This window comes from Fusarium oxysporum, chromosome 6 (genome assembly GCF_000149955.1).
Source record: "Fusarium oxysporum f. sp. lycopersici 4287 chromosome 6, whole genome shotgun sequence".
In the NCBI taxonomy this organism is placed as follows: Eukaryota; Fungi; Ascomycota; class Sordariomycetes; order Hypocreales; family Nectriaceae; genus Fusarium; species Fusarium oxysporum.
Window position 1 is genome coordinate 2,477,861 of NC_030991.1, and position 22,868 is coordinate 2,500,728.

Sequence of the window (22,868 nt, forward strand, 5' to 3'; positions counted from 1 at the left end):
TAACCAACGGTCACCTTGTTCGTTTCGGGTTTGGCCAGGGCCCATATTGAGTGCCACAGGTAATAAACGGCCAGTCATACTTGGACACAGCTGCCGTGGGCATCGGGGCTAAAGTGAATGGTGGAGTGGAGGACTAGAGTTTGGACTACTGCAAGCCATGCCAATAGTCTTGCCAGTCTCCTCGAGACCCCGGGTGATTTCGATCCGACCCCTTCGTGCGGCCATCCCACGGTACTTATCGTATCATATGGTATCTTCAAATTGTCTCCGTTTGATACCAATAGTAGTTCTGGTCTCGATCAACTGTAGTAGCAAAACGAGCAGTGACAAGACTCCTAATAGTCTTGAGAATCACCATTGTGCGTATATACCTATAGAATGATTCATCTTGCTTGTATATTATCCGATGAAAGCTTCACAATCTTGGCCACCTTGGCACCAAGACAAATGTATCCGGCGCCTGCATCTTCCTTACATCAGAAAGAATAAGAACAGCATCCAACCCCAAGTCAGTCCGATAGACGCAAGTCCGGCGCTGATCGAGTTCGCACCTGCAGTTGGAACGGGCGTTGGAGACACAGGTGCAGGTGCAGTTGGTGTCGCGACAGGAGGCTGAGTGGGTACCTTGATATGCAGTTGGTCCACGATCGTCTTACGGAGGGAGGTAGGCTTACAACAGGTGGAGGAACAATGGGTGCAGTAGCCGATGCTACAGCGCCCGACTCGACGGTCGTGGCACTGGGCAGTCCGGAGGCAGACTCGGTAGACACACCGGCAGCCTCGCAAGGGCGAAGACCGGCAGAGATCGCAGCTTTATTATATTAGATCATGGTTCAGCATAAGGATAGATGGGCGTACCAGCGGCGTCAGATGCACTGCAGCTGGTGTCGACGCAGCCGACAAACGATTGTGCAAACCTTTGGGCTTTGCAGACGCAACCCGGGTCCTCAGAGCCACACTTGCTGTCTTGGATGGCCTTCAGAGCGCATGGTTGCTGCGTTGGATGTCAGATTAGACTCAAAGCTGCAGTGAGGGTAGATCAACTTACTGCGCACTGGGGGAGAACAGAGCCGCCCTGCCCACCACTCTCTACGCCACTCTGGGTAGTGGTCTGTGCCAACACAGAGGAAGACAGGAGAGCAGTGACGAGAAGGAAGAAGGATTTCATCTTGAATCAAGTTGAGGGTAATTTTACGTTATCAGATGGCCGTTTGGTGATCAGTCTGATATACTGTATACAGGAAATGCTGTATGGGATTAGGCGTGATAGGATGGCGACAGTGAATTTCTTGCATCTGGAGGCTCTCAACGGAGTCTGGGGAAGTGTCAGCTTATATAGAGGAATCGTGCTTCAGCTGGTCCAATGAGAGACAGAGGGTGCGATGAACACTCGATCTGCAGTCAGTCACTACGCGAGATAGGGCGTTTGAGGGGGTAGAAAGATCGGCATGCACATGTAACTGACAATTCTATTTCCAAGGTCCAAGCTCAATCTCACGGGCCAATAATAGCGGCGTCTCAGATGCCGGATGCAAAGCTCGGAGCTTACCAGTCGAATCGGAGCGGCCAAAGGGCTAGCCGAGGGGATGAGCTCGGGCACATGTCTGGTGTCTGGTCATGCTAACGATTTCTAGTGGAGAGATTGTTCAGTAATTGTATTTAGGAAATGTTGAGAAGAGAATATCTGGTTATTGCGTGGATTGTATCCTTGGGACCTGGTAATCCCGTCAATTCTCATTGTTAAGTCAAAACAAGCTACACACATAACAATATTCACTCAATGCTTGTCTCAGAGGCTAACTGCAATTAGGTGGCTGCATCATATTTCCCGACACCTTAGCGGTATACTTTGTACCATGCAGTAGTACCCCTCCACCGGTAAGAACCCTCTGCCAGTAAGCAAAGAAAATTGTTCATACAAAATTCACTTTTTCAATCTTGAAAGGAAAAAAATGAACAAAAACAGTACAAGCAAATTTATTTCCATAATTCGAGTTAGAATCGAATGAATTTTGATATTTTCTCGGTCTTTTTACTTCACAACCTGTGCGGGTGCGTACGACGGGTAATTCTTCCGCCTCCAAATTTGGACCTTCATCCTCTTGCATCCCTCCCACCTCAATCACATCCTCAATAGCCCCTGTTTCTTTAATTGCTTAGTTTAGCCCGGAAATAGTTTCTCCAGCCACTAGAGCTTCGACTAATGTCATGAAATTCTTGTTGGGATTGGACATCGCCTTCCTCCTCCTGCTTTTACTCAACCCGCTGATTTCCTCCTTCATACTGGCGTTTTATGCCGTTATCAAGGCTGCCTTTAGAGTTCATCGCAATAAATAGCCTTCGAGGCATTTAAAGCTCCATGAAATAGTAGTTGGAGAGAATGAGACCATTGAGCTGTCAGGTAACACCAATATATGTTGTTGAAAAAGCAAGTAACCATCCACTCATCCTGGATTTTAAGTCAGCAACATTTATGCTTCAGACCAGGTATATGCTCATTAATTCATGACTTATACAGCCATCTAACATAATGAGCCTGGAACCAGGCTCATCTTCTGGTTGCGCTTGGGGAGATAGACCTCTCTGAGCCACTCGACTGCGATATGGTTGTCCGTCCAGCCGTTGTTAGAAGTGATGTAATACCAGTCGGCTACCTTCTTGAACTCATTGATAAACCGGTGTCGCTGAAGTTCTTTGCCTTTGAACATAATACATTGTTTCAGAAACGGCCATCTGCAGTCACGGCTTCGATAAAGCTAGTCCAAGCACGGGACTGAAAGCCAGTGAGGACAGCCTTCCTCTTCAGATCACTGCTCTAATAACCAAGGAATCCAAACCTATATTCGCAATGTATTAGTGAGTTTTTGTTGTTTATATTGCGCAGTAGTGCTGGGTGAAAATGTATTTTTGTAAAACTTGATTGTTTCTTATTGAGCTGAGAGTTATTCTCGGGTTTATGTATCTAGATAATTGTATCTAGGACTTTAAACTTTAAATCTAGGACTTTCAGACTAACAGTCTGAATCCTGAAGGGAAGGGGGATTCCCGGATTTTCCAACAGTTTTAGAACAAAAACTATAAATACTCACCAAATATGTTCCTACTCCTTTGGAGTCCGGTGTGCCTGTGGATCTCTTGATCGGTACATTATCCTGACTGCCCGTCATGAGGGTCAGGTGTCGACCATGTAGTTCATCCGGCAAGCATCTCGGCGCTATCGCTGTTGTTTCCAGGTCTCCCGTGTGTATGTTCTGGTCAATCAATAAAGTGTTACCAAGCAGACACATGCTCTCCTAGCTTCGCACGGAATGCCTAGAATAAATAACTACCTGGACAAGATTCGAGCAGCAGAATCGGAGATGAGTAACTGTGGGCAAACAGTCGAAATGATGGGACACTTTCTATTTCGGTGTACGCAATGTGACGCGCAGCAAGATGGCATGCGACGACTAGGACAGAAAATAATGGGAAACCTCTCGTACTTTGTGGGGGAAAGGCAGCATCAGATGGCCTTAGATGGGCACCTTGACTTACACCCTGGACACGAAGAGACTCGATGCAAACCAAAATGGATGACTCACTTTCCAACCATATTTCGAGGCCAAATCTGACGATACCACCACCAAAGGGCCTCAATTTAGCAGACCAAGCTCTAGTTGCTGAGGATAGGAACCCTTGGAGAAACTGGCCTTCGAGCAGGCCTGTCACAAGGTCAAGTGTGACGAGACTAAACTAGCAGTGAGGAGCCTGGGACTTCCCGGGAGACGCGAGCAGAAATGCTTAGAACTAGGAATAGCCTAGCGTACTTGGCCCTACGAGTTTAGTCCTCCCAGGTGGAATAAATTTCATTCATTCGTTCATTCTCACGTCATATTGACACCATTTCATCAATTCGATTCAGGTTACGGGCTAGAAGCGCCGTAATTCACTTCTCATGAAAATTGGCTTGAACTTGAATTGACCGCCGCACTGGGTGCATCACACCACCGGCACGAGAACACAGAGGTACCATATTGCCGGGACTTTGAGTTCCCTACCGTTACATAATGGTCTGGACCCGATATCAACGATTGAATTTTTAACCTTACAATCGAGCACATCACGACAGATAGCATCGTGGATCGACTCAGATAACTAACGACAACGATTTCGACGACCTCCTTAGCTGCCATTTAACAAAAATTGTTATAGAGACCCGGTCTGTATTCCGTACCAATTTCACTCGCTCAGTGTCAGACAATTGGCTCTACGAGGATCTGAGATGGCATCAGGAAATTAATGAGGATTATCTGAGGAACAAAATCTTAATGACAGGATGCACTGAGTCGTGCAGCTCTTTATACATAAATCAAAGCGTTGTCTGTTCTAGGCAGTAGCAGCTGCCACCCTGAGGTCATGGCCCGCAGCCATCACCGGCCCCGCACATGGCAGCGACTGTATATTGACCAACAGAAACCTCTCATCTCTATTCTCTATCCTCTCCTTCATTTTTCCCTATCATTTACCCTCCTCGTCTCCATTTCCTCTCCAGGGCCTTCCCTTGGCTAACCAAATCCTACCTTACAACCCGATGGGAATAACGACGTGCGATAAAATCGTCTTCAGTAGCCTCCAAAAGCCGATCCTCTCATAGTGTAATACAGCTCGCAATCTCATTCATACACTTATACCCCCAGATCTCAACACTCTCGCCCAAAGCCCACAGCATGGATAATTACCAGAAGTTGGAGAAAATTGGCCAAGGTACGTCTGACCCTCGCTCTGGGGCCCTGGCCACATTTATGCAGCCATGGTATTTTTTAGTATATTCCTATTTAATTGCCGGACTAATTAAATCTACCAGGTGCCTGCGGTGCCATTTACAAGGCCCGTGACCTTGCCAATGGGGAACGAATTGTAGCATTGAAAAAAATCCGTCTCGAAGCCGAGGATGAGGGTGTACCGAGCACTTCCATCCGGGAGATTTCTCTCCTCAAGGAACTGCAGCACCCTAACATCTTGCGTCTTCTGAACATCGTTCACGCTGATTACCACAATCTTTACCTCGTTTTCGAATTCCTTGATATCGACCTGAAAAGGTACATGGAGACCTTACCGGTCAGTGACGGTGGACGAGGCAAGGTGCTTCCGGAGGGGTCATCGGCATACCTCATGCAATTAGGCATGAACGACACGGTGGTCAGAAAATTCATGTACCAGCTTTGTGCTGGCGTTAATTACTGCCACTCCCACCGTATCTTGCACCGAGATCTGAAGCCCGCTAATCTCCTCATCGACAAGGAAGGAAATCTCAAGTTAGCCGATTTTGGGTTGGCACGAGCGTTTGGTGTGCCTCTGCGCCCATACACTCATGATGTCGTGACGCTCTGGTACCGAGCACCTGAACTTCTACTGGGCGCAAAACAATACTCGACGGGTGTTGATATGTGGTCTGTCGGCTGTATCTTTGCAGAGATGTGCGTTCGAAAGCCGCTATTTCCTGGTGACTCTGAGATTGATAAGATCTTTAAAATCTTCCGGTAAGTTTATCGCCCTTGCATATGCTGTGGGTGAGAAGTCTGACGTTGATCCCCTAGCACATTGGGTACTCCTACGGAAGACGTTTGGCCTGGAGTTACCTCGTACCGTGATTTCAAGTCCTCGTTTCCTAAGTGGCAACGTAACTACGATCAGGCTCTCTGCAATAACCTCAACAAAGCAGGGCTCGAACTTCTCGATATGACGCTGATCTACAATCCGGCTGGACGCATTTCGGCCAAACAGGCCTGCAACCACCCTTACTTTGAAGGCTTTGTTGCGTAGTCAGGCCAGCTGAAAATTTACTACAAGTAGGGGAACTGCCACATATTACCACTAGGTTCATGCGACTGGATATGAAACGTGGACCATACTTTGGGGTTGTGAATCTGATTCCACATACTTCTCGCCTGATTCTATTCTATGCAACTCTCGCTTGACTCTACTGTGTTCACGGGCGACCATCGAGTTGATCGAAAGAGAAAGAGGCCGTCTTCTAAGAAGTCAGAGGCCAAGCCGATACAGCGCTTTTTTTTGGTGACGAAGCTGTTAAGGTAATAAAATCCCCGACAGTTGCTGCCGCTTATAACGACGAAATGAACCATGTTGATCGAGGTGGCCAGTTGAGGTCATATTATGCCTATGATCATTCCCTCCGCTGCGGCCCTTGGCAGGCACATTGTTGGACCTTCTTCTTGATGTGGCCCTTATCAATAGCTATATTGCTTAACTACACAGGCCCCAGCCAAACGGGAAGGGGTATATGATTCATGGGAAGAGGCGAGAGTGCATTTACAACGCCTGATTCAACATATATCAAGAAAGTCAGTCAAGGAAGAGGTATCGCGAAGGGGGCGAATCCGACCCTAAAATATAGCAAAAAGAGCCCCTTGTCTGCCGGCACATGAGGTTGGACTACTTTGCATGTCAGGGCCTTCGACAAGGCCAAGTGAGGTCAAAAAGCCAAAAAGAGGGCCCCTTGGGGAGAGTGACGGCAATGGAAGAAGGGGACAGACTGATTATTGGTGTAGCGTGTGCATGGTTCCTCTTTGTAGCTACGGGAATTGCTAGTACTCCTATCATAAATAGAAGTTAGGTAGGCAGTAAAGTACCTCTCGTTTGAGGCATTTTAATTCGACCGACCCCGCTGTCAGTACCAGAATTGAGGCTTTGATGATGGTACGTCAACGTCACCCTTTCTAACTTCTTGTGGCATCTCACGTGTCTGGCTGGAGTATATGTTAGGAAAGTTCAATTACTATTGGACAATACTGACTGCAATGACGTATTCATGATTTGAGCCGCCTGCGGTGTGGTGATTTCACATGTTACTTTTGAGACAACTTCCTTGTCGTATCATGATTTTGAAAACTATGATGGTACAATTTAGGTCCTCTGAGGCATAGGAAGAGCGATATGCTCGGAGTCATTGGTTTTTCTCACATGTCACTCCCCGCACTGGCACCAGTGTCACCATATCTTGGATGACCCATGAACCCACGGCCATATTCGTCATAAACAAAAGTCAACATTGAATCACCAATCACACCTTCAACATGTAACACAAATCCCTCCTCCCCCATCATAACCTAATCTACTAAACCTCCACCTGTCAGGATGCTTTTATCTACGCCAGCTTCTTGCTGTGTTGTCCAGCGGAAAATCACGCATTGCAATCGTTCGCCTCATATATCATACCACACGTAAAATACAGCTCTTCGACATCTATTTCTCCCAGATTACATACGAAAAGGACGCCCCAAGCGCGGGCTCTCAACCAGTCTCCAACCAGTTTCCTGCTGTTTCTGCTTGCATTCCGTCGACACCTGACCCCCGCTCGCACGCAGACACATGGAGGCAAGATCAGAAGCCATAAGTGCCCCGGTAATGCCACTACGATCGCGTAATCCAACCCAACAATATCGTGGTGTGACGTCCATTTGTTCGGTCACTCCAAGAGATTCAACTTTACATAACTCCAAAGATAATAGTATCTTCCAATCATTTGGCAAGGATTTCAAGACTTCCAAAGGCTTGCAAGAATGCGCCAGGCGGATTTTGCGATTGAATACCCTGCCATCACAAGCCACTTCGAAAAAGAAGCCCCAGGGCGACCCTCAACATGGGCATCCCAATTGTACTGCAAACGGAAGGGCCACAATGAATCAACAACACACTGGAGGACTGAACTGCGCTTCCTCTGCGACAACGCCCAGTTACACGGCGATTGTTACAACCGATGGAGGCCACGTCCAAAGAGGGGGAGAAAGGATACAGCAACAGTCACGTCCGGCTCTGCATGTATTCGGTCATCGTCGTAGTGCCGAAAAGCAGCCTTCGTTCAAGACTGTTCATTTTGGCCCCGATTTGGAGCATGTACGCTACTTTTCAAACACCGACAAACCACTGACAATCGACACTAGTTCATCATTTGTGAGCATAGATCCACTCTTGGATGAAAGGATAATCAACCAGCAAGTAGCCCCGTCGCCTCAATGGGAAATCTTTACATCTAACTTCCCCGATGAGGATTCGACCCGAAAGTCGATGGATGTCAGAGTCCAAAGAGTCTATTTTTCTAGCCGTCGCATGACTCTCTATGTCCTTATCGTGGCAGCCAGCTTGGACTTTGAAAATTCAATCATTTGTCGTTTTACGCGAGATTATTGGAAGACGGTCTCCGAAACCTCAGCGCAGTATTATCGTGCGCCAATCTCTAGGAGTGGGCAAAATTACTACAAATTTGTTGTTGGCATTAGGCTATTTGATGCGGATGAGCTTGACTCGAGCCCTTTGTTCTTTTGTGTGCGATATATCGTCAATGGTCAGGAAAATTGGGATGATAACTCAGGCGTCAACTTCGAGGTGGATTTCAGAAGAAAGCTTGACTAGAAAGCAATATCATTTCAAGTATAATCAAAGCACTAGAGCGCACGCCATGTCCCGCAGTGGATTCCATCAGGGACCCTAACGAGCTGTTTCCAGGGGTCCGAAGTCACGCTCGAGGCACTCCTTATGTCAGATCATTATCATATGTCGCTGAGTTCTCTGTGAGTAACAAGATATAATGGCTGATGGTGCTAGTTTTTGATACAGCTATCAAAACTGCTTGTCAGACGGGTATGCTGGGGTTACTGAACAATATTACCACTGCCTACTGTATTATCTGGGGTTTTGCTAGTTTGATATCAGCATTGTGGAGCCATGAGCTTTGGAAACAGGCTAATGCTTTGACCGAGGGGTTTTGGTAATCTATCAAGTCACCCGATGGAGTCGACGTTAAAGCTGACTTCGGTGAAGAGAGAGCTGATTAAGGGGAACACTGTGAGCACAACACCTTGAGCGATTGAAAGCATTGTCATGATGAAGTCTGGCGATTCTGAAGCTGGTGATATGGATGAAGAAGAAAAAGAAGACGAAGAGGACGAAAGGTTTAAGCATGACGAAAATGAGGGCCAGAATGGGGAGGGTAGCGCGATGGGAGAATCGGACGAAGAAACACCACCACTGATCAGCGCTGCCCACAAATCAAACAAATCAAATCCGGGATCATATTTAAGATATTTGACAGCCTCCGGTACTGGATGTGTTGTTTGAAATACTTGATCAAATATTTCAAACATTTCAAATCTCAACATCTGTGCTCTCCATACTACTATTTCCAATCTCCCACTGGAGTTCATCCCTCCCACCCGCTGTCGCCCCTAGCTTCACCACGCCATGCCTAACCCAGTTCTTGAGGCATTGTAACTTCTCCAATGTTTCCGTCGCCATTGAGAGCCTCTGCGACGTCAACGTCAGCTTGGCCAGGCTGAATGACCTCTCACAATCAGTCGCCATCGCCGGTATCGCAAGTATATCGAGAGCCAGCTGGCTGACCATGGGAAACTGCCCCCGCCGACCCATCCACCATTCAATTGGATCCTCAGTTTCTTGTGGCTCTAGCCGCAGATATCGCTCCAGCTCGCTACTCCATCGCCGTAGTCTTCGCTGTCCTGCTTTTAGCCCATTGCCTAAACACACTAGCTTCAGATGTCTTTCGTGGTACAATTGGGAATGCCGCTCTCTCCACAATCGCCTTCTGCTACTCATCCACCGGCCGACTGCAGCGGTACCAGCGGTCGAGGTAGTCAGACAGTCCAATCTTGGGCATCCTTCACCCACACAAGCTGCTCCTCTGACGCCCAGTTCACCTCCAGATAGCTCATGCCGAGTGACGGGTTGAGGATAATGGATGCGGCGAACAACGGTGTCTCTCCAAGCTTAGTGTAGCACTCATTAAGTTTCTGCCAGGCGGTTATGATGGACAGTCTCAGATAGCGTCAGTGATCCTTCCCCATGTCATCGATTCCCGATGATCCTGATGACTTGCCTGGTCCATCATCGCATTGTCCCGACCCACGACCTGGCAAGGAGCTTTCCATTGACTTTCGTGGATGCATATCCATCTCGCAATCTCTAAACCTAGCAGGAAGCTGCCGATTTCGATCCGGTCGCCCTCGGGCCGGTTCGACTTGAGAATCTGTAATCTCTCCCACTGCGTTGTCTGGGACAACATGATGGAACAACTTCCGATCCTCCAGGTGTTCCAGCAAGTACTCCATGCCTGTCATCACCTCCCTCGCTACCCCAGCCCTGCGTTCTCATAGTTTGCAGATAGAATGGCTCAAGGATATGTTTGATCTCTGCCAAGAGTCTCCAGTCATCTCCCTTCAACATGTCGGCCTCGGGCAGCCATTTCTCCACCTCTGGATGAACCAAGAACGCCCTAATGTCTCCCTGCTTGACGAGCGCTCGAAAGATCTGAGATAAGTGGAGTTCCATCTCGTGTCGTTGTTCATGACGACCTCTAGCTCCGCCGTCGACTCGCCCGCCAAGAGATATTCTTGTGCTTCGTCATTCTCGCGCGAGATCTTCTTAAAGAGCTCGCTCCTCTGAGGAGATGACCTGATAAACTTGACAACATTGTGGAGCTTTCCTACCAGCCCTTTCTCTCTCCAGTGTCGTAGATCATCCTCGTGGCGACCAAGGAAGTTGAAGACCTGAGATTCAGCCTGTTGGAAAATCTGGGAATCCCCCTTATCTTCAGGATTCAGACTATTAGTCTGAAAGTCCTAGATTTAAAGTTCAAAGTCCTAGATGAAACTATCTAGAGATATAAAACCGAGAAGAGCTCTCATCTCAATAATAAATAACCAAGTTGTATAAAATATACTTTCACCCAGCACACACTGCGCAATATAAACAATACAGCCTCGAAAGCCTCAAGATCTTCGCCGTACAGGAAGGCGCGAGCAACCAGGTTCAAGATGCGTCCATAGCAGCGCATACGCCTAGCGCGGATGTCCACCAAGCTCATTTCTGCATCGAGATCTCCGTAGAAGTTCAGAAGACAGGTGTCGTTGGAAGATGCGTTGTCCGAGATCACTGTTCCAACTCGATCCTCTATCTTCCACTCACGCACAACCTGCCCAAGTGTCACCGCGAGATTCTCTCCGCTATGACACCCGAGCTGGCGTCGGAGTGCCAGTAGGCGCGACTGGTGCTTCCCCTGGCGGTCAAGAAAATGAGCCATGACTGCCATGACAGCGTGTCGATTCGGTGATGTCCACAGGTCGAACCTCAGATGAATTTTGCTAAGGGCATCCGAGAGCTCCTGCTTGACCCTGTCCTTCTTGGTCTTGTACATGTCATCCAACAAGCGGCTCATCGATTGCCGGCTCCATGATATCTGATCAGATAGATGAGGGTCAAGTTGCCAGGCGAGCTGCTGAAAGAACGTATCGCTAAAGAAAGAAAAGGGAACATTGGTATTGATCAGAAGTCCCAGGCTCAGTTCTCGGATCATCGCGACTCTAGCACGCGGCACGGCGCTGTACTGCAAGCGCCGTCGCTTAGGCCGTTCAGTCTCATCGGTTGACGGGTCTGTGTCGGCGCCTTGACTGCTCTCGAAGATCCTGTGGAACCTACGCGTGGTCAATGATGCTTAAGCTCGCCATGTCACATTCTCATACCTGCGGAGATGGTCAGCTGCCGAACTCGTAGCAGCAGCGGCGAAGAACTCAGGCTGACCCTTTGCGTCGCACAAACGGCAGGCCCAGTAAGGGCTTAACGGACTGTTGTTGGTGTCGATCTCAACGACAAAAAATCCGTGGCGCTTGATCCAGCTCTTCCGGCCCTTCGAGCCTTTCCGAGAAAGGGGCTCGTCTAAAACATATCGTTTGTTCCTCCATACTGCTTGTGGAAGATCCGCAACGGTAGGGTGATCTGGCGATGGCGTCTGCGTCGCTAGCTCAAATTGGATCGCCAAATTTCTCGGTGATCGGAGGAGAGCAAAGGCGGAGGGTGGAGAAGGAAGCATGATGTCGTTAAATTTCACCAGGTTACGCGTCGATCGATAGGAATAGCACGCGTGGGCGAGAAGTAAACAAACTGGCACCGACGCGGTTTGATGCTGTGGGGGTGACAGACAGAAAAGTTAAGAGGCTACTTTCTCCTCGGCCGATGATAAGGTCCTGCCGAGGGTAGACCACTAATAGAGGATCTAAGTAGCGACTATGATTGGTCAGATCAGCTCGCCAGCTTTTAGCATTAAGCCGGTTCCGGGTAGGCTGCAAGGACGCGTTCCCCCAGCCCGATAGATCATATCGCCAACCTCATATCCTGTATCAAATATATCAAATGTCATGTCAAATCGAGGCATCTCTATTTGTTTGATTTGAAATAAGATTATGGCATATTTGATTGATTTGTTTGGCAGTTTGTTTGATTGGATTTGATTTGTGGGCAGCGCTGTCTTTCCTCTAAGCCTTCCCAAGTAAATAAGCATCTTCTTACAATTAGCAGCCAGGTTATAGCTTACTATGTAAGTGCAGAACATAAGAGGCGGCGACTGGAATTACCATGCAGTACACACCTACCGGCATGCAAAAAAAAAGTTTCCCCACACAAAATGCCCAATTTCACTTACACAATATTTGACCACAATTGAAGCTATTAGCATAGAATAATTTCTGTTGTATTGGGGAATTCGTTTAGTCTGATATAATCACATTGCCTTTTTGATTATGTATGCAGCATGGTCGCACGGGACTAATGTAAAATTTGTCAAAACATCTCCTTTGACACCCAGCCTCTCCGACGCTCCTTCTAATGTTCCCGACGCCAGCCCCTAATACTCGCTTTAAAAATGCCACGCGTGTCTTATACAGAGGATGAAGTTGCTGAAGCAATGTTAGATGTCACAGATAACGGCCTCTCGCAGAATAAACCCGCCCAGAAACGTGAGATCCCTCGGTCGACTCTTGGGGACCGATTAAGGGGCTTACCGTCTAGGTCAAAGGTCACACAACCTGCCCAGCTGCCATCCAAACCTGAGGAGTGTAGATTAGTCGCATGGATACTTCGGCAAGAGGCCTTAGGCTATGCTCCCTCTCACAGTCAAGTTCGCACCACCGTCAATGCCCTCCTACGACAACAAGGAAGGGAAAAGCCTGTCAGTGTACATTGGCTAGCCAGGTTCATGAAACGACATCCATCCATAAAGACAAAGATAAGAAAACGCCAGGAGGCGTCGAGGTCCGATTGCTTTACCCGACCGTTGTCAATTGGTACTTTGATATTCGGGAGAGAGAGTATGGCTGGATGAAACCCGAGAACACGGTTAACGTTGATGAGGGCGGTATAATTGCTGGATTTGGCGAGTATCTGTCGTTTTGACCAAGGATTCACCTAATATATTGCAAATCTAGGCGTGGATTCTTTGATTGTCGGCAGTAGTGATCCCAGGAAGAACGCCTTCCTTAAAGGCTCCCAGTCCCGCACTTGGACTTGCTTTATGGAGGCCGTCACGGCAACTGGCCGTCTTATGAAACCGGGGATTATCTTCAAAGGCAAAGAACTTCAACAACAGTGGTTTATCAATGAGCTCAAGGAGGTGGCCGACTGGTATTATATCACTTCCGACAACGGCTGGACAGATAACCATATCGCAATTGAGTGGCTCAGAGAGGTCTATCTTCCCCAAACACAACCGGAAGATGAGTCCGATGCGAGGCTCATTATATTAGATGGTCATCGAAGCCATGTGTCTGTGAGTATCTGCCTGTCCTGAACCTCCTGAACCAAAAGTGCCGCTGACCCTAAATCCAGGATGAGTGGATGGCTATGTGTTTCTTGAACAACGTATATTGTTGTTACTTGCCAGCCCATTGCTCCCACGGTCTACAGCCACTTGACAACGGCGTGTTTAATGCCTCTAAGGCTACATACCGCAAAGAACTCCAAAAGTTGGCCGCCCTGACTGATTCTGCCCCGGTGGACAAAGTCAACTTCATTAAGGCTTATGCCAAAGCCAGGGAAGTGGGTATGACGAAGAAAAACATCCTTTCGGGTTGGAGAGTGACTGGAAACTGGCCGATCTCACGACGGAAAGCGCTCATGCATCCTGAGATTCAGCCAGATAAGAAGGAAACAACGCCTGCATCAGAGGGCTCAAAAGACAGACAAGTCGACTCTGATAATACGCCAAAGACCAGTCGTCACATCAGAGATCTTGGGAAGAACAAGAGTCCCTCAACTAGGAGACGCTATTCTGTGATATCGAAAGGTTTCGAAGCGCAAGAGTCAAAGATCGCCTCGCTAAGCTCAAGAGTAGCCAGTTTAGAGGAAGAAGTTGGGCGGTTGAGCAGAGGCAAGAAGAGAAAGGCGATACCGAATCCGAACAGGAAGTTTATGACATTAGCCGAAGCTTTAGTGGGTGGTAACAATATTTCTGAACCAAATCAAGCAGCTGAAGAGACAGAGGCTGTTGAGGAAGTGATCGAGGTGGGAGGAGTGGAAGAGGATGAGGGCTCAAATTCGGAGGCGGAAGAGTTACCTGTGGCACGCACGCGCTCTGGGCGCGCAGTTAAGAGGCCAAGAGAATATTAAAATACATTCAATTCCGAACTGGAAAATAGCAATCAGTTTGGTATTCCTATTTTTGGTGACTCTCTGTGAGGGGGTTGGAAAATAGCAGTTTGTATGGGGAAACTTTCTTTTTGCTTGCCGGTAGGTGGGTGCTGCCGATAGGTGGGTACTGCATGGTATCACGCAGTCGCGGGGGAAATCCTCGCGAATCTAGGTCGAGGATAAACCGAATAATAGCTTGCTCCTCTAGATCAGATAGTTTCCGTGACTTAGGTATAATATCATATCGGGAAGAAATGCCATGGGTTCGGCGCCAGAGTGAGCCATAGGAGGCCTGGTAGATCTCAGCTGCACGATGGAGACCTAATTCAGGGTTGTTTTGATAGGCCTGAAGTGGAAGAATGATATTTGCCTCTTTATTTGATTGAGACATGATTGATGGTTGAGAATCAATTGATTAAATAGAAATGTTGTAGGGTGAGGGATTTTTGGTCCACCGGCTTGTCTGGTCCACTCGCTTATCATGTACGTTATCACAATAACATATAAATTCTATTCCCTCAATCCAACTTGCGCCACCTAGGTTACAGACTACCAGTATAATGCCTTATGTAAGGGCCATCTCGAGACAAAAGTTTCAATATATTGCGCTATTTAGCTGTCTGCTCTGATATCTGTACCGTTCGCTGGTATGTAGCGTGATACGCACAAGGGGCAAGTATAATGTTGCCTTAGGTACCATAGAGTAATGCAACTCGAATGGAACACATGTCCGCACGATAACCGACGGACAATATCACTACCTGCCATCACTTCCAAGCATATAACACTATAAAACAAGAAGGGTTAAGTTGAGAATGAAACATCTCTTAATCTGAATCGCTTACCAGACAACCTGCCGGCGGGGCCAGGTAGAATGCTCCCCTGAGCCTGCAGTCTCTGTCTTTGTTATTATTTGCTTGTACGTCCGCGGCGGAGCTATTGGGTCTAGCCGTTGTAAATCGCTAGACTCGGAGCTCATGTTCCTGATTGAAAGGTTGCTCTCAGCATCCTCTTGGTTCCGGATCTGGTTATGTCTGATGTTGCTCAATTCGAGGCTTTTCCATACTTAGCTTGTGAAATAGAGGGACTATACTTGCTAATATGAGATTACGTACCTGTATAGGATAAGAAGAGCATAAAAGATAAAAAGGGATATAAAAAACATAATTATAAATGACAATTGGATCCATTCCTCCGACTGGATAGATCCTGGGCTGATCTTTGGGGCTTGGGATACATTTGCTATCGCCATTGTTGTTGCCGCTTTCTCAGCATGACCTGTTCCAGCTTTCCGAAGAGCATCACGCGCCAGAAAGCTTGATTTATGGCGATGCGGAGCTTGGAACGAGTACAAGCATCAGGCGCAATTGGTATGATCTGTCGGTATAAACAGCCTGGGGTGAATTTGGCGCGGCATCGGGTTTGGCCGGGTGTGATATGATGTCAAAAGTTTATACCGACACCTTTCAGAATGGCCCCTCGCACCTTATGCGTCACTGCCCGTCATACAATTCAGAATGGAACACTCCGCCTTGCCAGATGAGGTGCTCATCGATTGCTTTTGCGTCTTGCGGAAAGGAAGACGCTAAATTTGTAAGTGAGGGCTTTGTGAGTCAGCCTATATACGTAATCTCCGGGGCGGGTATGAAAGGTTGATTATCCTGCAAGAATCCATCCCCGACGGACTCGAAGTTTGTCCATTTGCTTTGAGCTGGTGGCATACCGTGCACTAAGATGCCACGGGTCGGGATGCGCACTGTGTCGCCGTTTCCAACTTTGTTTCTAATCCTCTGCAAATCGCTTGTCTATCATATCTGTTGTGCTGGCCCTCTTGGTGGTTAGGTCGCTGATTCTGAGTTGGTTCAAGATGTGTCTTATATTTATGGTTTTCTTATAAGTTGCGCCCTGATTCACGAATAAAAAGTCGTAACGGTTGCGTGGCGCTTTTTATCCTGTATTCCTTATATCAGTGTAGAGACGTCAATTGATTATCTGTAAATGTGAGCTACCTTTATATTCTGGTATATAGCCAAGTTCCTTGTTTAATCTTGTGAAATATCTTATTCGAATTTGAATGTCCTAGTCTAAAGTATTTCATTCTCGTGATCCACGTATTCGACAACCCTTGGCCTTTATTATCACTTTAGTACATCAGTCGGCCACCATGCTTATGTCTGTTGTTTGTTTCCTCTCCCGCGCAGCACATACTAGCGTCATGAAATGCAGGTTGGGAAGTTCGTTTACGCCGATTTGTCGTAATTATTTTGATATGAAGTACGACCGCCATGCTAGTTATGTTGTTGATGAGTGATCGTCGATTGTCGCACTGCTTCCCGTCGGCTTTGTTCATACCAGGTGCTTAATGATGTACCTTGGTATTTCAGGTCGCTATCGTCAATCTTGATCACTTTGACATAGTGATATGAGTTCTGGTTCGTGGGTGGCATAATGGACATGTCATCATATCGGCTTGTGTTGTACCGTTGGTGATGAGGCGAGCCAGCTATAGCAGTTATACTAAGGCCAGATAAGGGCATATCATGGAATGCAGATAGAGGAGTTAAGATAGACAGAGAGATGTAAATCAAATTTATATACTCATTATATGAAGCATGTGATATCATGAGTGAGATTATTTTATTGTATGTTTAAATATGCAAATACGCTCATGCTCTTGTCTAGAAAGCAGCCATACAAGCTAACGTATTTCTGTTGAACAGGTGCTGGGGCCTCACGTGCAAGCAGGGATACTTTAAGATTACAGCCGAAATGGTAAAACTTCTAAGGGGCAGATTTCAACAGAACACAACATGAATACACCAATTCACATCAATGAACCGAATACACGTAATGTCTGACAATTAAGAGTCTCAATTGCATCTCAGCAACCCGCGCACCCAAATGCATACGACCTTCGGTTCATTCTATCACCATGTCGGCCAAACACGCCGAGAGGACCATTAGCTACGCGTCTCCGGAGGATTGGGACTCCTGGTCCAACGAATTCAAGAAACTGGCGCACGCCTACGACCTGTGGCAGTATATTGATCCAACCGATCGTATCCGATGGCCTCAGCGACCAGAACTTCCAGAAATCCGAGACTACCCCAGACAAGCAGATCCGGACGATCCCGATAGTGGCACAATGACGCCCGGCTCAGATTACGTACCGCCCCGGCGAATCAGAGAGTTGACGTCTGAAGGAAGAGCGGAATACGAGCATGATATCAGGATCTACTCTCTGAAAGAAATGGCGTATAGAGAGACGAAGAAACAGGAGCAGAAGCTGGTCGAGTTTGTCCTCAAGACGGTCTCGGCCACGTATCAGAAAACATCCTGCGTCACGGGAGACCGATTAGACAAGTGGTATCAGGAGCTACGAAGATCTGGAGTGGTATACAACGAACGCCTTCGACCCGAAGCGCGCGACAAGTACCACAAAGCCGTACATACAGCCCCGAAGATCAACAAACTCAACGAGTGGGTCACGGAGTGGGAGACGACCATGGCCGAAGCGATCAGCAAGAAAGTCCCCGATGCCCTCGACGCGCAATGCTGGGCGGAAGACCTGAACCGAGCAATGTATCACGTCCTCCCCAGCTGGGCATCTACTTTCCGACAACACCGACGCCCTCAAATCCTCAATAATTCCCTCAACTATCGAGAGGTCGCTGCCGACATTCGATACGAAGCAAAAATGGCCAGCACCAGCGGAAGACCATCAGGAATCAAGAGAGGTGCATTCATAGCCACATACGGCACTACATCTAGGGATGACAGACCTCCTATCACAGACCGCGATAACGACACTATTGAGGTCCAAGGAGGCGCTTCAGATTGGGCGACGGACGAAACATCCTATGCACATCGAGACACACGAAGTCAAGGCCGCGGGCGTAGAGCACGAGGCGGCGGAAGAGGAGTATCAACAAAACGAAAACGAGCAGAGACGACCGTCAATCCGAACCCGGATGGACCTACTTGTCGAGGATGTTTAGGTTTCCATGACTGGAGAGGCTGCTGGTACTTATTCCCAGCCCAGAAAGCCGAAGGATGGGAGCCCAACCAAGCGATACAACGATTAATAAATGACCGTCTCAAGAACGATACTGGTTTGGTGGAGGAAGTTAAACGATTGTCCAAAAGTAGAGACAGAACCACTCAGGACGAGTGACTTGGGCGGGGTATGGCACACGTCAAGGCAACCTACCTAGTGATGCACAACCTTATGGCAGCCTTCAACTGTGCCCCCTACCCTCTTAGACATTCTGCCATCCTTGACTCTGGATCGACAATCCATATCTTCAATGAAGTATGCAGGTTCCTCAACTACCGACCGGCACCGTCTGGAGACTTCGTCTACGCAGGGGAGTCACCAGTGGCCATTCACGGGTACGGGAACGTGGATATTCGCGTTCAAGGACCTCAAGGACCCTCTCTTCTCAGATTGCGAGATGTAGCTCATTGCATAAACTTTGCATGCAATATTGTGTCATACCGCCAGTTGCGGAAAAGGGGCTACTACTGGGATACCAAAGGGAACAACAACCAAATCCGCAGGAAAGATGATTCAATCCTCTGCACATTGACGGACCATTTCGACCAGTACGTACTGGAGTACATCGACAAATCGACAACAGCAGCAGCGTTCCTAGCCAGACGGAAACAGTATGACTCGTGGAGTAAGCGTCCTCCTCGCAGTGGAAACGAAACCTTTTGGCACCTTCGACTTGGACACCCAGGACCTGAAGCACTCAAGCACCTCGTGGGCCAATGTCGGGGGGTGAAGATCAGAGGGATCTCCACGGTTGAGTGTGATGCTTGTGGAATGGCGAAGGTGAAGCGCCAAGTCCGTCGACAAAGACGAGTTCCACCTGAGAAGGCTGGAATCCGACTCGCTATTGATTTCCACGACATGAGTGGGGATCCAGGCTACACTTCAGCTATGCTGGTCACCGACCGTTACTCTGGCTATATCTGGGACTATTATCTTCCCGATCGAACTGCACCAACGCTTATCGGTGCACTTGAGCATCTACTCAGAACACTAGAGCGACAACTCCAGTGTAGGCCCGAAGTCATCGAGTGTGATAACGAGATCCCGGATAGTCACCAGGTAAGTGACTTCCTCAGTACCAAAAACGGGATGCGCCTAGAGCCCTCCGCGCCATATGCCCAAAGTCAAAATGGCGGCGCAGAGCGCTCGGGGGGTGTGATCAAGGAGAAAGCTCGCGCGATGAGAGCTGGAGCAAAGCTGCCTTCGTTCCTTTGGGTTGAGATCTGGCGTGCTGCCGTATACCTATACAATAGGACACCCAAGTATATCTACAATTGGAAGACGCCATATGAGCGTTTCTACACTTACTTTGCCTTTAGGGACGGCGTGGTTGTCACGGAGCGTAAGCCCGATCAGACACACCTACGCGTGTATGGCTGTAAAGCCTTCGCGATGACGACCGATGCTTTGAAAAAGAAGAATCGGCGACAACGACTCAATCCCCGAGGGTGGATAGGATACCTGGTCGGGTATAACTCGACAAACATCTACAGGGTCTGGAATCCGTTGACCAACAAGGTCATCTCCACTAGAGACGTGATCTTCAACGAGAAGGAGACGTTCTCTGGGGATGTGCAACACCTCAAGGATGATTTAAAAGAACTAAACCAGGAAGAACTTATTCAGCATCTCACTGATGCTGAGGTCCCACAGGGATCTAGCATCAATCTGGATGCTTCTACCCAAGAAGAAGACGAGGAATTAAGCGCCTTGCCTGAAGGACTAGCGTTTGAGCGGGAGGCTGCCAGTTATCCACATAGAGGGTTTGAACGTGATCCCACGATTACGCAGGGTGAGACTGGCAGGACACTAGTCGTAGGAGACCGCAATCGAGAAGAGTCTGACGGGACTGATCACCCCTACACGACCGCTCGATTCACTCCCTACCTGACCCCGGAGACTTGCCCTCTACGGCCTGCTGCCCTTCTGGTCGCTACTATCAGAGAACCTCCCGCGAGGAAGGAGGGGGAAAAGCCCCCTCAGTTACGAGCTGCCAAGATGGTGCATGTCCCACCTAGCGCTGGCACTTCCCCGGGACGAGACGGCGCAAATGGAGCCTCTCGTGTCATTTCAACTCCGAGCAGTTACTGGGAGGCCGCATTTAATGCCGGTCGACTTGCATCTGTGAAAGGGACCTGGAATGGCAAGGTGGTGAGTAAGCGGAAGCTTGAGAAGCAGGCGAGCTCGGCCAGCTGCCACCCTGATAGCAGAGAACCTCAGTCTACGGGAAGCCATGGGAAATCTACTAAGCTGATGGATTCTCCCAATCGCAAAACACAATCTGCAAAGCTGACAGACTTAGGTGACGGCCAACGCCGAATACACCGGCGAGACATGCCAATATTGCCAAAAAGGCATAAAGACCTCAAGAACCATCCACTAGGTGACCTATTCCGCGAGGCAGAAAAGACTCATCTTGAAAGTCATAAAGAAATGCGCTCCTGGCGTGAGGTTCAGAGAGAAGAAGCCGCAGGCAAGGAACTCCTGGACTGCATGTGGGTTTATGTGTACAAGTTCGACAAGCACGGATGGTTCACCAAGTGCAAGGCCCGGCTCGTTGTACGAGGCGATCAACAGGCCAAGTCGACACACGAGGATACCTATGCATCCACACTTGCCGGCAGATCTTTCCGAACACTCATGGCTATAGCTGCTCGCTTTGATTTAGAACTTCTCCAGTATGATGTCGTCAACGCCTTTGTCAATGCTGAACTGAAGCAGGACGTCTACATGCGGATGCCCGGAGGCTACCGAAAGCCTGGCCTGATTCTCAAACTTCAGAAAGCACTCTACGGTTTGCGCCAGTCACCATTACTTTGGCAAAAGGAACTAACCACCACCCTTACGAACATTGGGTTCAAGTCTGTACCTCACGAGCCATGCTGTCTCTCGAAAGGAGGAATATTGATATTCTTCTATGTGGACGACCTCATTGTTGCCTACGAGAAGACCAATCAAAAATCGGTCGAATGGACAATAGGCAAGCTTCGAGAAAAATACCAACTCTCTGGAGGAGATACGCTACAGTGGTTTCTTGGAATTGAGATTATTCGCGACCGAAACCAACGTCTGATTTGGCTGTCGCAATCGTCATTCGTGGATAAGATCACTAGTCATTTTAGGATTCAACGGGGAAAGCCTTCCCTCACTCCAATGACCACAAAAGAACTTCTTCCGAACGAAGAGCGGGCATCAACAGCGTCAATACAGCAGTATCAACGCAAGACCGGATCAGTGCTCTACCTGGCAGTAATCACTCGACCTGATATTGCCTTTGCTGTTTCTCGACTTTGTCGATTCAACATGAACCCGAGCGATGATCACCATGAGGCCTTGGACCACCTATTCCGGTATCTGCAAAACACCAGGGCACTCGCACTACAACTCGGCGGAACAGACACTTTTGATGTGTACAGTGACGCTTCCTTTGCCGACAACACAATCGATCGGAAGAGCTCACAAGCCTACGTGATGAAGCTATTTGGAGGGACTATTGGATGGCGCGCCAACAAGCAGGACACCGTGACTACCTCTACAACAGAGGCGGAGTTGCTGGCACTTGCGCAGGCTGCGAAGGAGTCCATGTTCATCTCCAGGTTAATCACCGAGCTCGGCGTGACCCTTGACAACAGAAGCATTATCATTCAGTGCGATAACGCGCAGACCATTCGGCTTATTAATTCCGACGTGGCGCTCCTGCAGACCAAACTTCGACACGTCGACATCCATAACCACTGGCTACGCCAGGAAGCACTCGCTAACCGGATCTCGGTCCGGCATACTCCCACCACCGAGATGATTGCGGACGGCCTCACGAAGGCATTACCCGCTCAGCAGTTCCAGAAGTTCGTCACACAGGTTGGCCTAGTTGATATCAAGGACAGGATTCAAGAGAGAAGGACCAAGGAACTCACTGCGGAGGGCTTTGTCAGAACAGGGGAACATCTCGATGGAGGAAGAGCCGAATAAGGGATCGGAAGGATGGCCAACCTGACAATAGGAATACGGACTGCACAGACTGAACCACGATGGCCAGTCTGGGGGGGGTGTGTTGAACAGGTGCTGGGGCCTCACGTGCAAGCAGGGATACTTTTAAGATTACAGCCGAAATGGTAAAACTTCTAAGGGGCAGATTTCAACAGAACACAACATGAATACACCAATTCACATCAATGAACCGAATACACGTAATGTCTGACAATTTCCCCACCACCCCGTACACCCCTAGACCCCGCACACCTGTGATAACCTCACATCGGGATCTGTAGATGACTGCAATCAATTATACAACAACGAGTATTTATTCAATTAAGCTAAGATTTTGGATACTGATTAAAGAACG

At 48.4% G+C, this 22,868-nt stretch overlaps 3 protein-coding genes across 3 annotated transcripts; 2 read left to right on the forward strand and 1 right to left on the reverse strand.

The window, feature by feature from the left end:
- Window positions 1-471: 471 nt before the first annotated feature.
- On the reverse strand, window positions 472-1,168 carry FOXG_22371 (uncharacterized protein; the record flags this gene model as incomplete). Its single annotated transcript, XM_018402779.1, has 4 exons — window positions 472-624; window positions 675-811; window positions 859-994; window positions 1,049-1,168. The coding sequence occupies 4 exons, from the start codon at window positions 1,166-1,168 to the stop codon at window positions 472-474; spliced, it is 546 nt and encodes a 181-aa protein (XP_018256831.1).
- Window positions 1,169-4,706: 3,538 nt separating this feature from the next.
- Window positions 4,707-5,802, forward strand: FOXG_16211 (CMGC/CDK/CDC2 protein kinase; the record flags this gene model as incomplete). Its single annotated transcript, XM_018396285.1, has 3 exons — window positions 4,707-4,743; window positions 4,844-5,519; window positions 5,577-5,802. The coding sequence occupies 3 exons, from the start codon at window positions 4,707-4,709 to the stop codon at window positions 5,800-5,802; spliced, it is 939 nt and encodes a 312-aa protein (XP_018256832.1).
- Window positions 5,803-7,677: 1,875 nt separating this feature from the next.
- FOXG_22372 (uncharacterized protein) lies at window positions 7,678-8,409 on the forward strand (the record flags this gene model as incomplete). Its single annotated transcript, XM_018402780.1, has 1 exon — window positions 7,678-8,409. One exon carries the CDS (start codon window positions 7,678-7,680, stop codon window positions 8,407-8,409), a length of 732 nt encoding a protein of 243 aa, XP_018256833.1.
- Window positions 8,410-22,868: the final 14,459 nt, after the last annotated feature.